The sequence below is a fragment of the Psammomys obesus genome, unplaced genomic scaffold (assembly GCF_907164565.1).
Source record: "Psammomys obesus unplaced genomic scaffold, mPsaObe1.curated_primary_1811, whole genome shotgun sequence".
NCBI classification, from domain to species: domain Eukaryota; kingdom Metazoa; phylum Chordata; class Mammalia; order Rodentia; family Muridae; genus Psammomys; species Psammomys obesus.
In genome coordinates this window covers 1-16,559 of record NW_026591635.1, presented here as the reverse complement: position 1 = coordinate 16,559, position 16,559 = coordinate 1, and the positions used below count along the sequence as shown (strand labels likewise).

At 40.4% G+C, this 16,559-nt stretch overlaps 1 protein-coding gene across 1 annotated transcript; it reads left to right on the top strand.

Moving 5' to 3' along the window:
* The first annotated feature begins 10,498 nt into the window (after window positions 1–10,498).
* LOC129680055 (acyl-coenzyme A synthetase ACSM1, mitochondrial-like) lies at window positions 10,499–16,527 on the top strand. The gene is made up of 4 exons (XM_055611543.1): window positions 10,499–10,616; window positions 11,465–11,588; window positions 13,806–13,886; window positions 14,359–16,527. Exons 1-4 carry the CDS (start codon window positions 10,540–10,542, stop codon window positions 14,521–14,523), a joined length of 447 nt encoding a protein of 148 aa, XP_055467518.1. The 5' UTR covers window positions 10,499–10,539; the 3' UTR covers window positions 14,524–16,527.
* Window positions 16,528–16,559: the final 32 nt, after the last annotated feature.

Genomic DNA, 16,559 nt, shown 5'->3' with positions numbered 1-16,559 from the left:
AATTGAGTTCCTTAATATTCAAAGATATTAATTACTAATGATTGTTAACTCCTGTTATTTTGGTGGTTGTGTGTGTGTGTGTGTGTGTGTGTGTGTGTGTGTGTGTGTGTGTTCCTTCTTTGGGTTTTGCTGCTGTGAGATTATTTATTTCCTGTGTTCTCTTAGGTGTAGTTAACTTCCTTGGGTTGAAATTTTCATTCTAATACTTCCTGTAGGGCTGGATTTGTGGATAGTTACTGTTTAAATCTGCATTTTTTGTGGAATGTCTTGTTTGTTTGTTTGTTTGTTTGTATCTATGGTGATAGAAAATTTTGCTAGGAATAGTAGTCTTGGCTGGTATCATGGTCTCTTAGAGACTGCAAGACATCTGTCCAGACTCTTCTGGCTTTCAGAGACTCCAATGAGAAGTCAGGTCTAATTCTTAATGTTACTTGGCCCTTTTCTCTTGCAGCTTTTACTATTCTTTCTTTGTTCTGTATGTTTAGTGTTTTTATTATTTATGTGACAGGGAAGTTTTTCTGGCCCAACCTAGTTGATGTTCTGTAAGCTACTTGTACCTTTATAGGCATGTGTTTCTTTAGATTAGGAAAATTTTCTTCTATGATTTTATTTAAGATATTTTGTGGATTTTTGAGCTAGTATTCTTCTCCTATTTTTTTCTTCTAGTACTACTCCTATCCATCTTCAATCACTATTATTCTTAGGTTTGGTTTTTTTTCATGGTGCCCCAAAATTTCCTGGATGTATTGTGTTAGGATTTTTTTATATTAAACATTTTATTTGACTGATGAATCATTTTTCCTTTTTATTAATTAATTAACTAATTAATAAAAAGAAAAATGATTGATTAACTAATTAATTAATTAATAACTTTACATCCCAATTGTAAGCTCCCTTCCTCCAGTTCCCATCCTCCCTTCCACTTCCCTCTAGTCCCTCTCTCCTACTCCTCAGATAAAGGGAGCCTCACTCCTACCAACTCAGACCAGCACATCAAGTCACAACAAAACTTAGCACATCTTCTTTCCCTGCAACCTGGCAAGCCAGCCCCGCCAGGGTTAAGTGATTAAAAAGCATGCAACAGAATTCATTTCAGAGAGAGCCCCCTCTCCCCTTTCTAGGGGACCTACACATTGGCCAAGCTATCCTTCATCTATGTATGTGTAAGGTCAAGTCCCTGCATGGTCCTTCATTGGTGCTCCAAAGCCCCCCAGGACCCAGGTTAGTTGGCTCTGTTGGTCTTCTTGTGAAGCTCCTGTCCCTTCTGGGTTCTTCTATTCTTCCCACATTCTACCACAGGATTCTCTGCAGTCCACCCAGTGTTTGGCTGTGAGTCTCAGCATCTGTTTCAATACTATTGGGCTCCACTGTTGGGTGGAGCCTGTAAGAAGACAGTTATACTAGTATCCTATCTGCAAGCATAGCAGCATGTTGTTAATAGGGGCTGGCACTCTCCCATGGGGTGGGTCTCAGGTTGGGCCAGTCATTGGTTGTAAATTCCCTTAATCTCAGCTCCATCTTTATCATTGCACAACTTGTAGGCAGGGTAAATTTTAGATCAAAGTTTTTGTGGGTATGTGGTGCTTCCCTCCCTCTACTAGGAGTCCAGTCTAGTTAAAGGGTGGCCTCTATGACCCCTCAACTAAGAGTCTTAGATAAAAGCACCTGAGGAGCTTAACCAACCCTAGATCACCAGCTTGTCTCAGAGTTGTCCCCACTCACAATTTCTCTTCTTTTTGTAAGCCCTCTGTCTTCCTCCTGCCCCCTCTCCACAATCTGATCTACACCCTAATTTCTCTCCAGGCTCATTCTTCAACCCTGTTCCCTCTCTTTAACCACTTCTTCTATTTATTCTAGTTCCACTTCTGAGTGATATTTAAATATCACTTGGGTCCTCTTCATAACTTATCTTTATATGGCTAATATCTGCCTACAAGTGAGTACATACCATGTGTGTCTTTCTGCTTCTGCTTTCTGAGTGAGGGTTACCTCACTCGGGATGATCTTTTCTAGTTCCTTCCATTTGCCTACAAATTTCATGATTTCCTTGTTTTTAATAGCTGAGTAGTATCCCATTGTGTAAATGTGTCACAATTTCTTTATCCATTCTTTACTTGAGGGACATCCGGGTAGTTTCCAGTTTCTGTCTATTATGAATAAGGCTGCAATGAACATAGTTGAGAAAATGTCCTTGTTGTATAGTTGAGCATCTTTCAGTTATATGACCAGGAGACGTATAGCTGGGTCTTGAGGTAGAGCTATTCCCAATTTTCTGAGAAAGCACCAGATTAATTTCCAAAGTGATTGTATAAGTTTGCACCCCCACCAGCAATGGAGGAGTGCTCCCCATGCTCCATATCCTTGCCAGCATGCACTATTGCTTGAGTTTTTGGTCCTGGTCATTCTGAAGGATGTGTGATGGAATATCAGAGTCATTTTGATTTGCATTTTGCTGATGACTAAGGAAGCTGAGCATTTCTTTAAGTGCTTCTCAGCCATTCGAGATTCCTCCGTTGAAAAATCTGTTTAGCTCTGTATCCCACTTTTTAATTGGATTATTTGGTTTGTTGGTGTTTAATTTTTTTAATTCTTTATGTATTTTAGATATTAGCTCTCTGTTAGATGTTAGGTTAGTGAAGATCTTTTGCTAATCTGTAGGCTGCCATTTTGATCTCTTGACAGTGTCTTTTGCCTTACAGAAACTTTTCGGTTTCATGTGGTTCCATTTATTAATTATTGATCTTAGAGCCTGAGATGTTGGTGTTCTATTCAGGAAGTTGTCTTCTGTGTCAATGAGTTCAAGGCTTTTCCCCACTTTCTCTTCTATTAGACTTAGTATATCTGGGTTTTATGTCGAGATCTTTGATCTACGTGGACTTGAGTTTGTGTAGGATGATAAATATGAATCTGTTTTCTTTCTTCTGCATGTAGACATCCACTTAGCCCAGCACCATTTGTTGAAGAAGCTTTCTTCTTTTCCATTGTATGGTTTTGACTTCATTGTCAAAAAAAATCAAATGTCTGTAGGTATGTGCATTTACTTCTGGGTTTTCGATTCGATTCCACCAATCAATCCTTCTATTTTTATGCCAATACCATATGGTTTATTACTATTGCTCTGTAGTACAGCTGAAATCAGGGATGGTGATACCTCCAGATATTCTTTTATTTTGCAGGATTGTTTTCTCTATCCTAGGTTTGGGATGTTTATTTGTTTGTTTGTTTGTTTGTTTTTTCCATATGAAGTTGAGAATTGCTCTTTCAAGGTCTGTAAAGAATTATGTTGAAATTTTTTATGGGAATTGCATTGAGTCTGTAGATTTCTTTTTGTAAGATGACCATCTTTACTATTCATGACAATCTTTACTGATTTATGAGCATGTGAGGTCTTTCCTTCTTCTGCTATCTTCTTGTTTCTTTCTTCAGAGACTTGAAGTTCTTGTCATACAGGTCTTTCACTTGCTTAGATAGAGTTATACCGAGATATTTTATATTATTTGTGACTATTGTAAGGGTGTTGTTTCTCTAATTTCTTTCCAGCCTGCTTATCATTTGTATAAAGGAGGACTACTGATTTTTTTTTTAAATTAATTTTGTACTCAGCCACTTTACTGAAGATGTTTATCAGCTTTAAGAGTTCTTGGGTAGAATTTTTGGGGCCACTTAAGTATACAATCATATCATCTGTAAATAGTGATACTTTGACATCTTACTTCCTATTTTTTCCCCTTGATCTCCTTTAGTTGTCTTATTGCTCTAGCTAGAACTTTAAGTACTATATTGAAGAGATGTGGAGAGACTGGGCAGCCTTGTCTTGTCTCTAATTTTAGCGAAATTGCTTTGAGTTTCTCTACATTTAATTTGATGTTGTCTATAGGCTTGCTGTATATAACCTTTATTATGTTTAGGTATGGACCTTGTATCCTGGATCTCTCCAAGACTTTTATTATAATTCATTATGAGTATAGATTTCCCTAGGTTGAACTATCTCTGTATCCTTGGGATGAAGCCTACTTTGTCTTGCTGGATGATGTTTTTGATATGTTCTTGAATTTGGTTTGAAAGTATTTTGTTAAGTATTTTTGCATCAATGTTCATAAGAGAAATTGGTCTGAAATTCTCTTTCTTTGTTGGGTCTCTGTGTGGTTTGGGTATCAAGATGACTGTGGCCTCAAAGAGTTAATTCAGCAATGTTCCTTCTGTTTCTATTTTGTGGAATAGTTTGAGGAATATAGGTATTAGCTCTTCTTTGAAAGTCTGGTAGAATTCTGTGCTGAAACCATCTGGTTCTGGGCATTTTTTTGGTTGGGATACTTTAAAAGACTGCTTCCATTTCCTTAGCAGATATAAGAGTATTTAGATTTTTAACCTGATCTTGATTTAACTTTGGTAAATGGACTCTATCAAGAAAATTGTCCATTTCATTTAGATTTTCCAGTTTTATGGAGTATAGGCTTTTGAAGTAAGACCTAATGATTCTTTGGATTTCCTCAATGTCTGTTGTTATGCCCCTCTTTTGTTTCTGATTTTGTTAATTTGGATATTATCTCTCTGTCTTTTAGTTAGTTTGGCTAAGCGTTTGTCTATCTTGTTGATTTTCTCAAAGAATCAGCTTTTAGTTTTGTTGATTCTTTGTATTGTTCTCTTTGTTTCTAAGTTATTGATTTCAGCCCTGAGTTTGATTATTTCCTGCCATCTACTCCTCTTTGGTGTGTTTGCTTCTTTTTGTTTTAGAGCTTTCAGGTGTGCTATTCGGTTGCTAGTATGTGATATCTCTTATTTCTTTATGGTGCTTAGGTGCTATGAATCTTTCTTTTAACTCTGCTTTCATTGTGTCCCATAAGTTTGGGTATGTTGTGCCTTCATTTTCATTGAATTCTAGAAAGTCTCTAATTTCTTTCATTATTTCATTCCTGACTCAGTAGTCATTGACTAAAGAGTTGTTCAATTTCCATGAGTTTGTAGGCTTTCTATTGTTTCTGTTGTTTTTTAGTTCCAGCTTTAATCCATGATGGTTTGATAAGGTAGGAGTTGTTTCAATCTTTTTATATCTGTTGGGGCTGACTTTGTGACTGAGTATGTGGTCAGTTTTGGAGAAGGATCCATGTAGTACATTTGGGTAAAACATTCTGCAGATATCTGTTAGGTCCTTTTGATTCATCATTTCAATTAGTTTTATTATTTCTCTTTTTATTTCTGTCTCGTTGACCTATCCATTGCTGAGAATGGGGTGTTGAAGTGTCCCACTATTAATGTGTGGGGTTTCATGTGTGATTTAAGTGTTAGCAATGTTTCTTTTATGAACGTGGGTACGCTTGCATTTGAGGCATAAATATTCGGAATTGAGACATCATCATGGTGGATTTTTCATTTGATGAGTATGGAGTGCCCTTCCCATCTTTTTATTGCTTTTTCTTGAAGGTCTATTTTATTAGATATTAGAATAGCTACTCCTGCTTGTTTCATGGGTCAATTTGCTTGGAAAACTTTTTTCCAGCTCTTTACTCTGAGATAATGTCTAGCTTTGTTGCTGAGGTGTGCTTCTTGTATACAGCAGAATAGTGAATTCTGTTTTTTTATCCTCTCTATTAACCTGTGTCTTTTTATTGGGGAATTGAGTCCATTGGTTTGAGAAATATTAATGACCAATGATTGTTGATTCTTGTAAATTTTATATTGGTGGTAGTGGTATGAGTGTATGTACTTCTTTTCTTTTCTTTTTGCTGATGTGAAATAATTTATTTTCTGTGTTCTCTTGGATGTAGTTACCCTTACTGTGTTGGAGTTTTCTTTCTAGTATCCACTGTTGTGCTTGGTTAATGGAAAGATAGTGTTTAAATTTATTTTTGTCATGGAATAATATCTTGTGTTTTCCATCTATCATGATTACAAGTGTTGCTGAGTATAGTAGTCTGAGTTGGCGTCTGTGGTCTCTTAGGATCTGCAAGATATCTGTCCGGGCCTTTCAGCTTTTAAAGTCTTGTTGAGAAGTCTAGTGTGATTCTAATAGGTTCTGCCTTTATATGTTACTTGGCCCTTATCCCTTGCGGCTTTTAATATCTTTTCTCTGCACATTTAGTGTTTTTATTATTATATGATGGGAGGGTTTTCCTTTTTGGTCAAATCTATTTGGTGTTCTGTAGGTTTCTTGTACATTTATAGGCATCTCTTTCTTGATGTTAGGAAAATTTTCTTCTGTGATTTTGTTGAAGATATTTTTGGGCCTTGAAGCTGGAAATCTCCTTCTTCCTGTTATTCTTATATTTGATCTTTTTATGGTGCTCCAAATTTCCTGAATGTTCTGTATTAGAAACTTTTTAGATTTAGCATTTTCTTTGACTATTGTATCAATTTCTTCTGTTGTATCTTCTATGCCTGAGATTCTCTCTTCCATCTTTTACAGTCTGTTGATGATGCTTTCATCTGTAGTTCCCGTTCTCTCTCCTAGGTTTTCCATTTCCAGGATTGCCTCAAATTCTGTTTTCTTTATTGCTTCTGTTTTTTTTTTTCAGGTCTTAAACAGTTTTATTTATTTCCTTCTTCTGTTTGCTTGTGTTTTCCTGTGTTTCTTCTTAATTTCCTTCACATGTTTGATTGTATGTCCCTGTACTTCTTTGAGGGATTTATCCATTTCCTGTTTAAAGGCCTCTTCATAAGATTAGACTTAAAGTTGTTTTCCTGAGCTTCAGGTATGTTAGGATATCCAAGGCTTGTTGTAATAGGATAGTTGGGTTCTGGTGATGTATTTTGTTGAGTGTATTCTTAAGCATCTGGTTATCCCTGTTATTGGCAGTTGTGGAGGTCCCTGGTAGACCCTGCTGGCTGTTAACCTTCAGTAGTCACTGATGCCTGCTGCCTCTGACACATGCAGGTAAAGCTGGGACCCAGGAACTGGCATTTGGAGGTCACATAAGAGGCCTCACCACTGCTGACAGTCCCCAGTGGCTGCTGCCTCTGGGACTGCAGGAAGAATTGAGTCCCAGGGACTGGCACTCAGAGGGTACAAGCAGAACTCACCTCTGTTGACAGTCTCCAATGGTTACTGTCCCTGGGGCCACAGGCAGAGCTGGTACCCAGGAGTTGGAGCATTGAGGACACAGAACAGACCTCACCTCCGCTGGTAAACTCCAATGTCTGCTGTCTCTGGAAGTGCAGGCAGAGGTGACATCCTGGAATTGGTGCATAGAGACTCTGTGGTGTGCAGAGAACAAACCTCACCTCTGTTGGTGGTCTCCAATTGCCTATTTCTTTTATTGTATCTTCAATGCCTGATATTCTTTCTTCAATGTCTTGTATTCTGTTGTGTCAAGTTCCAGTTCACTTACCTAGATTTTCCATTTCCAGAATTCCCTCAGTTTGTTTTCTTTATTGCTTCTATTTTCATTTCAGGTCTTGAACAGTTTCCTTCACCTGCTTGTTTGTTTGTTCTTGGCTTTCCTGTCATTCTTTAAGAGATTTATTCATTTCCTCCAATTTTTTGTTTGCCTTTTCCTTGATGTTTTTAGGCAACTTTTTTTTCATTTCCTCTTTAAGATCTCTTTCATCTTTGTAATGTTTTGTTTGTTTGTTTGTTTGTTTTGCGCTTCAGCTGTATTGGAATATTTAGAGGTTGTTGTGATAAGATGGATAGCTGGGCTGTGGTGGTGCCATATTGCCTTAGGTATTATTGGCTGTGTTCTTACGCTGGCATTTAGGTACCTGGGTTTGGTATGATTATAGATCTCAATGCTGATTTCTGAGTTTGTCTTTGTTGGATGGGTGTTTTGTTCCTTGGTTTCTGTTTCCTCTTTGCTCTGGTCTTTGTGGCCTGGATTTCTGATGGATCAATGTGGCCTCTGATCCAGTAGGAAGTTTCTAAACAGTTTGGGGGCTGCTGGTGGCTAGTTGGCCTTTGGTGCAGCAGGGATCTCTGTTCTTTTGATGGCATGTCCTCTATCTATTCTTCTGACTAGTGTGGCCGGGGCCTGAGCAGCTGAAGACTTCCAGAGTTGAGGGTAGGGGCTCTGGGACAGGGAGGACAGTGTGGAGATGGGTGGGCTGGGTCTTTAGAAAGCAAATCTAGGGAGTGGGGCAGTTCAGCTGGCAAGCAGCTCACTCAGCTGCTCTTCTGACTGGTGTGACCTACACTTGAGCATGGGGCATCTACTGGCCTTTTACGAATTTTTAATTTTTTTAAATTTATTTTCAGTCTCTAGCATTGAAGATGAATATAAGGATCAAAGTAAAGCCATTTACGCCCCAAATTCAGGAAATAAAACATTTCTTCACTTCCAACACCACTCAGATAAGCCCCCACCCAGCGAAGTCTGTCGGAAGACATGCCTGCTCCCCACCCAGCAGAGTGACAAAGCACCACAGCTTCTATCTGCCTATTTCTCAGCCACACTGTCCCACAAGGTTCTACCGTGGAGTTCCTGTCCCCTCAAAGCCAACCTTCTTCACTTTCATTTCTCCAGGAAACACAGTAGTGCAGGTGGCTACCAAAACTCTGGGCAGAGTCCACTCTTCTCTTTATAAGCTTCAGAACAAAAAAGTAGAGCCCACTTTCAACTTCAAATGTAACTTTGAACTTGGATCTTCTCCTGAGCTGCCTGCCGATATACAAAGTTAATATTCTCTCATGATGCTGGACAGCTGCAGTAAGCTCAATTCCTAGTGATCGGTGAATAAAAATGGTTTAATGGAACATGACATAATGAGCATGACATGGCCAGTGCCATCTCAAAATCAGAGCAGCTGTCACTACCTGTACTTATGATACCCTTGTGTGACTGGGCTATTAACATTCCTTGGTAGAAGAAGTTGGGGAAAGGTCAGCAGGGCCCTGCCTTAAGTAACAGCCACTGGCTCTCTCCTGATCCTCCACAGTTGGTCATGATCCTGTCTAGCTGCAGACAGTGTCAGAGAGTTCCAGAGTACATACATAGGAGGAAGAAGGCTAACTGAAGGCATTCCTTCTATGTAGCTTCAAAAGGTAACTGTCCATGACAAGGTAGGACTTTCCAGTTGATGGAGCTACGTAGGGGCCAACCACTCTCCTGTGAGTAACCCCTCAACCATACCCTTGCAAGTAAGTTCAATAATCCATCGGTTCGCCAGGCTGGACTTGAATTAAATCATTTTTTTGTCTGTGTCATTGACATACAATTTGTTCACATCTACCCAGAAAAAGGTAACCCAACAAGGGAAAGCAAATGAAGGTCTAAGATACAATGTGTTGCTAAGCCAGGGTGTTGAGTAGTTAGCTGAATTAATTCTTATATTTAAGTACATGATTTGGACTTAGAAGAATACAATGCCATTCTAAGTCTAGTGGCACCTGTATTCTATTCTCCACTAAAGTACTTTAAAGTGGGCTTCTGTTGCCAAGAGCCGGGAAAGAGATGCTCAGAGAACAAGGATTTGAGATGACCATGTTGGGAACATTTTTAGAGATTTGCTCCTAGTGGGTAGCCTCTGGTTCTAACTAATCTATGATTTATCTCAGTACTTTGTCTCATCTACCTGGAGTAAGATTAGATACATACATGACTGCCACTAGGGTAGGGGAGGGTATGAGGATGTAGAATGATACCGTTTGGAATGAAGGCAGTGAGCATGGATGTGGGTCAAAGTCAGATTTACAGAGAGCAAATAAACATGAGACATTACTGAAATAGACGATGAAAGTTCAAACCTGATTAGTCCCAGAGAGATACTGAGTGGACACAGACTGTTTCGTACATTACCCTTCAGCAGGAGTTTCCATGGAATATATGAATATTCTCACCTTACTGGTAAAGAAAGCTTTTCAGAGGAACTAAACAACAGCATTTAAAGTCAAAGCAGGTGGATTCTAAGACAAGCATTCTCTCTGATGCACCTTTCTCTTTCATATTATCTCCAGCCCCAATCTGAATTTCTGATGGCCCCATCTCTAAAAGACAATGATGAAAGTTAAATACTTTAGACCCTCAGGCATGTGGCTCTAACCTCAGTCTTCATACTTTTATGTCTTGTTCTTTAGCCCTGCATCTAAATTGGCATTATTCTACTTTGCCAAATATTTGTTCAGCTCCTAAGACTTTTGCCATGTGAAACCTTCTGTCTTCATGAGCATCCCCACCTCTCTGTCTGTAGATGCCACGTTCATTTCAGAATATCCTACTAAATGTCACCTCTCCCATAAGCTTCTTGGAGGACCAAACCAATATACCAATATATTGTCCTCTGCTGTGGACTTGACAGAACTCTACATCTCTCTCATAACATCTACCAACTTCCACCTTATCATACGTGTTTTGATTGAATCTCTTCTCTTAGTATCTACCATATATATACTACCTAGGACAGTAACACACTATTTTTGCATTTGCCACCAACAGTGCCTGACAAATGCTATGTATGAAATCCATGCCTAGTGTGCATGTATTAAAGGAATTAACCCCAAAATAAGTAGGCCTTCCTGGAAGAAAAATTATAACCTAAGTGTTAATAATTGGCTAATATTTTTAACCCTAGCTACAAAAATAAAATTTCTTATCTCTTCATTTCCAGACAATGTTCAAATACCCCATCACTCATTGTGTTGCTGCCCCAGGCGTGTATCGGATGATTCTTCAGCAGAAAATGGCCAAGTATGTAAAACTGGCTGATAAAAGCAACCTTTGGGTAGGATTTTAATGTTTTTGATGTGCCATGGTTTGTTTTTCCTTTGTTTTTTGTTTTGTTTTGTTTTTGATGGTTGGTGTGTGTGTGTGTGTGTGTTTATGTATGTGTGTGTAATAATAATTATCAGTCTAATCAGTTAGTTCAAGACATAGACCTGTAGCCTTACACCTTTGTAGATGTATTCATTTGTGTGTGGGTTTATTATTTGTGACATAACAAAAACAAAAATACAAAATTACCTATGATGAAAATTTCCCAGTTAACAAACTTTTAAAAATGCCTGTGCAATCACTCACCTGAGCTGAATCAGAAACAGAACTTTGTCAATGCCTCAGAGACTTCTGTGTGCCTCCTTGTATTCCCTAAAAAAAAACCACCGTTCATTTTCTTGAAGGATAACACATCTCTCACAAAAAGCTGTATAGTTCTGTTATGATCCTGGGGGTCTTGTCCCTCACCACTTATGTTTTATAAAGTTGTTCTTCTTAGACACATATAAAGACCTTCTAGAGTGAGTTCGTATGAGTACTCTTGTCTCCCTTTTGTTACATCAACATCCAAACTTAACAAAAACATCATCAATGTGACCCAACACCTTCACCATCACCCACTCACTCCCTGCGAGAAGTGTTAAAAGAGACTTACCGAGAGGGAGCGGCATCTGTCTGGCTGTGGCCATTAGGAAAAGAACAGAAAGTAGACTTAAAAGTGAAAGAGCAGGAAGATGAATGATCGAAATGACCAAGCTGTATGCTCTTAATGCATCGTATTTCCAGTAGAGCATCCGTGCCTGACATCTTTGCCTTCCCGTAAGTCTCAGGTTCCCCACCCTGAAGCATTGCGTTACTGGAGGGGAGAGCCTGCTGCCTGAGGAGTTTGAACAGTGGAAGCAAAGAACAGACATTCTCATTCATGAGGTCTACGGACAGTCAGAAACGGTAGGTGAACAGGTACCTTCTGCACCACTTGAATGGGCTCACCTACAGAGCACAGGTAATGGGCTACTCAACCCAATGTATGACTCAAAGCCAATGGAGGGCTTTGGGGTTCAACTTTGCAGAAAGAAATTTTATAGCTCACCAATTCGTGAAGAGACCAATGAGCTGAAGGCTGTTAGACCAGACTTATAAAGACACTTCGATGCTATGCCTGGGGTTGTTAGCCCAGAGGAGTCCCATAATGGTACTGGAATAGAATAATCTCTCCTGCAATATGGAGACCACTTTCAGCAGATCCTGCCAATTCTACCCTTCTCCTAGAGCAGCTACATAAAGAGATGGTTGGGAGTGGGCTTTCAAAGTTCGTGTGTGGGTGTTGAGGAGGGCAACACAGGTTAAATGATAAGATTGTAGCAGCAGCAAATGAGGAAGCAAAGACTTTCTCTACATGCCACAAGCACACACGTGTACACTCATGCACACACTTAATGGTATCCCAGAGTGTCGCTGAGTTTCCAGATAGTCAGGGCATTTACAGTATCGTGTACCTTATGAAACTCAAGAGTTCATTAGTGGTTGTCTCTCCCAGACGTTTGCCATTAATGTCTAATAGATGGTTGAAGCCACTTCCCAGTATCCTTAATAAACTGATGTCTGATATTTCAGGCTCTAGAACGCATTGGATATTTTAGATATTGGTCACATATACTTGTCTGCTGTTTTTACGAAATCAAACAAACAAATTAGTGAGTTGATTTGCTTCCAACCTATAAAAATGGTGTGACTCTGGACCTGTTGCTGAATGACTCATAGTTTACACACAGAGGAGGAGAAGGGAGGATGAGAAGAACACGCCTCACTGGTGACTCCAGCCCTTTTACATGAATGATGCTTTCTTCCTCCAAGCACTCTATATTCTTCATTCAATCACACTTTCCACACTGACCAACAGTGAGAACAATGGCTTCCCTCACCTACAGACAGAGCGATGGCCTCCCTCACCGATGCTAAGAGCAATGGCCTCCCTCTCTCACCTACAGTGACAGTGACGGCCTCACTGACCTACAGTGATAGTGATGGCACAGCAGATTTGAAGAGCATCTTCATCCAGGAGCTCAGCCCTGTTCATTAGAAACCTCAAAATCTTAGGCCTATCAGTCCATCTTTCTGAGTGTCACCATCCTCCTTTCTAATATGGATATTATTATAATGCCACTATTGATGAATCATCATCCATTAAGTTCTGGCCATGATGCCAAGCTCATAGTTCCCATCAAAGGTACTATGGTCATTGTGCATTTTAAATAGGCATTGTGCCAGATGCTAAGTGTACACAAGTGAGTGGGACAGTCTATACTTTAGGGATTCTTGATATCCAGTGAGGGAAACAGACAACCAAACAATAGTACATGTGAACTTGAACTGCACAAAAGTACTGTGTCGAGAAAATACCACAAAAAAAAAGAATATTGGCATCTGAATAATAATACTTAGTATAGTCTTCAACTGAGTGTTTGGCATTTACTTCACACTGAGTAAAAAGTTTCCCCCATAGAGCCATGTGTGCTGTGTGTGCTGGTAGCCTGTCACTTAAGAGGCTAAGCAGAGGATCACAAGTTCAAGTCCAGTCCAGCTTATGCTACATAGTAAGTTCCAAGCCCACCTGGACACAATAGAGAGGCCTTATCTCAAATACCAAGAAAAGGGGAGAGGGGAGTCATTTCCATAGATTCTCAAGAAGAATGAGAATGAAGTGTGTTCTTTGTCTTCTTTCAGCTGAGGAGAAGACAGGCATACTTACTGTAAAGTACTAAACATAAAGAGAATGCCAACTCCATGGAGGAACTACGTACACTGGGAAGACGGACAGGGTTAAGGGATACCGGCAGAGGGACAGCATAAAACTCTAAACCATCTAGGCCTATCCCCAAAAAGCTGAGCCAGGATTCCTATTATTATGAAATTATCTGTATTACCAGGTGGGTATGTATGTTCTACAGACTTACAGCCTTCTCATGGCAAACTGGCTCATGCTGGTTAGACAGTCTATACTCCATCTGAGATCCAGCCCATGTTGAGAATAACAAGAGTCCTTTGAATGGAGTAGGGTCAATGCCTTGAACCTAGAGCCTATTCTCAACAAATGGCCTCTATTGTGTGATTGCTTTGGCCAACCTCTGTCTTTTTCTTTCTTTCTTTCTTTCTTTCTTGGAACAGGGGATATCTTGTGCTATCAGCCAGGACATGGAGGTCAAGCGAGGCTCCATGGGGAAGGCCATTTTACCCTTCGACATCCAGGTCTGACCTTCGGATACAGCTGGGGAGTACTTTATAGGAGCCCTGTGTGCTGTGATGGCAGGTGGTAGAACCAGCCTCATCCTTCCCCCCGTCACCCTGCTCCCTGGTTGGCCCTGGCTCCCTGTGGGAGCTTCAGGTGGGAGGTGTATGACTGTGGACACCGAGGCAGCTCACAGAGAGATGCATCACACAGTGTGCAGGAAAGAATAATAAATAATACAGGCACGTGACACCATTTTCCACTTTGGAAACACTGCAGTAATATCTACATTCCCATGAAACAAAGAGCCTCTTCTCTTGTTTGGGCACCATATTTGCTGATTAAAATATTTTGTCAGTTTTATTCTATTTTCTGACAGTTTTTCCATGGGTAGATTGCATTTATCTTATTAGTGTCTCCTGGTGAGCCAAGCAGTGGAATAAAGGGTAGGATGAGTCCCCCATGGTGGGATTCACAAGCTCCTTGTTCCAGATCATCGATGAAAAGGGCAACATCCTCCCGCCCAACACTGAAGGATACCTTGGCATCAGGATCAAGCCCACCAGACCTCTAGGCCTCTTTGTTGAATACGAGGTAAGGGTGCCCACCCTCCCCCCTCCAGCCTCAAGCATGCATGTGGGTTGCACTGAACCCTGAGACAATTTCAAGTTATCTTCTCTTCACTCCAACTTGAGGAAGGCCATTTTAACTACACTCTAAGCTGTCGGCACATAGTCACATCCCTTTCTGTCCTAGCCCACTTCAGATTTAAGAGCTAAATGTTAGGATAGAAAGAAGACTGACCTCAGAATCACCAGACAGGGTCTCCAATAAGCCCAACTGTCCCTTTGCAATTGGAAGTGTTGGCACATCTTGCCCATGTCAAATGAACAGAGCATGTCCAGCATCCACATGCCCTACATGAGAAATAGGGTTGAGCTATAAGAAAACCCGCTGACGTTTTTGATCATACAAACTCTGACCTTCCTGCTTAATAGTGATCCCAAAGAGCGGATTCTTGGGCTTCAAGACAGACCATGGAAGGGTGACCAGATTCTGACACTAATCTCAGGCTCCATCTCCTTTCTCCAAACATTCTTCACCTGCTGTTGTGACTGTGTTCACACCACAGCCTCAGGGAGCAGTCCTGTGGGTGTTTTTTACAAATCCCCAGTAATTGCAATAGGCAATTACAGGCATGCGCATACATGTACATGCACATCCATGATTCCCAAACACAGGTATTATATGTTGTATAAAACATATGTGTGTGTGTGTGTTCATTTTTCTTTTCTCTGTCTTAGAGTTTTGTTTCTGAGACTTAAGACTAAGAGCCTGGTTTTAGTAACAGGATCACATAACACAGTGCCCTCTGGAGGCCACAGTGTAAGGACTCCTCCAAGGAGACCTGGTTTATTGTTGCTTGTTTTGGAATAAAATGGAGTATAAAATTTATTTTTTTAATGCGCACATTTGAATTCATAACAGAGTGAAACCCTCACCATCATCTGTCTCCAGAGAATCTACAGCCTAAAGAGAAACCCTGCACTCGTTGCATGGAAGCACCCACTGCTTTCCCCTTTTACCCCTCAACCCCAGCATCTACTTACTGCTCAGCTCCAGCATCTGCTCACCTCTCACCCCTCAGCATCTGCTCACCCCTCATCCTTTTTCTGACTTTGTGAAATTGCCTATTTTGGATAATTCCGATCGGTAAGATCACGTGACACAGCTTATTTCACTTACCTCAAATTGTTAAAACTGATTATATACTGGAAAAAGTAGTGTTTATTTGTTTTGTTTCAGAGAGATCATCTTAAGATCACACCAAAACAAGAAAATGAAACTTTCTTCTTATATGTATTTCAAACAGCAAACACAAGTATAAAAACATATTAAAGTGAAAGTCAGGGGACAAAATTTAGCCAAGGCAACATGTCAAGGGAATAAAACAGTTCTATAAACCTAAGAGTCCTGTGACCCTGCCTCAGGGCACAGAGTCCTCCTGTCCTCTCCGTCCTCTGACAGGCCAACACAAGGAAGGCTGAGCAATGCCTTGGTGTTGGGTAATGTCTTGGTTCAGGGAGTGCAGAGGCTCTATGACCTATACGTTCATCTTACACTTAGTCTTTAGAATAAACAAATTTGCTCTCTTTATAAATCCAGTCTGCTATAATATGAGTGAGCACGAGTTAACCATTGTTGTAAAATTCTGCCGTTCTTCAGGAACACTCCAAATGGAAAGGACAGGAGCTTTATGGTAGCAGGAGCTGCAAATAGAAGCAGCTGGGGTTTCCCTAGCATCTTTCTAAAGAGCTGTGCAAAGCTCGGGGCCATCTTAGCAAGCTAAGAGAAGCAGAGTGCTGCATCATTTCAAGCAGTTAACAGAGCACCGGCTTAACTGACTGCCATATCAACAAGGAGTTGTCCATAAAACCTTCCTTCCAATGGAAGAAGTGTTTTCCTCCATTGTGTATTTGAACCCCGCTCCACCCCTTCCCCTTCTTCTGAGTCTCTGGTAGTGGACCTTCGGTGGCCCTGGGATGTTCTTCAAGTCCCTTAGGTTCTGTTCACTTTGCTACCTTTCTCCCTCTCTCTCTTCCTCTCTCCCTCTCTCTCTTCCTCTCTCCCTCTCCCCTCTTCTTTTTCTTCTTCTTCTTCTTCTTCTTCTTCTTCTTCTTCTTCTTCTTCTT

Bases quoted from the DNA above. Each gene is read 5' to 3' on its own strand.
- LOC129680055 (XM_055611543.1), top strand. From the start codon at position 10,540: ATGTTCAAATACCCCATCACTCATTGTGTTGCTGCCCCAGGCGTGTAT. The intron at 10,617-11,464 runs GTATGTAAAACT...CCTTCCCGTAAG, and splicing joins CTTCAGCAGAAAATGGCCAA to TCTCAGGTTCCCCACCCTGA. The intron at 11,589-13,805 runs GTAGGTGAACAG...TTCTTGGAACAG, and splicing joins TCTACGGACAGTCAGAAACG to GGGATATCTTGTGCTATCAG.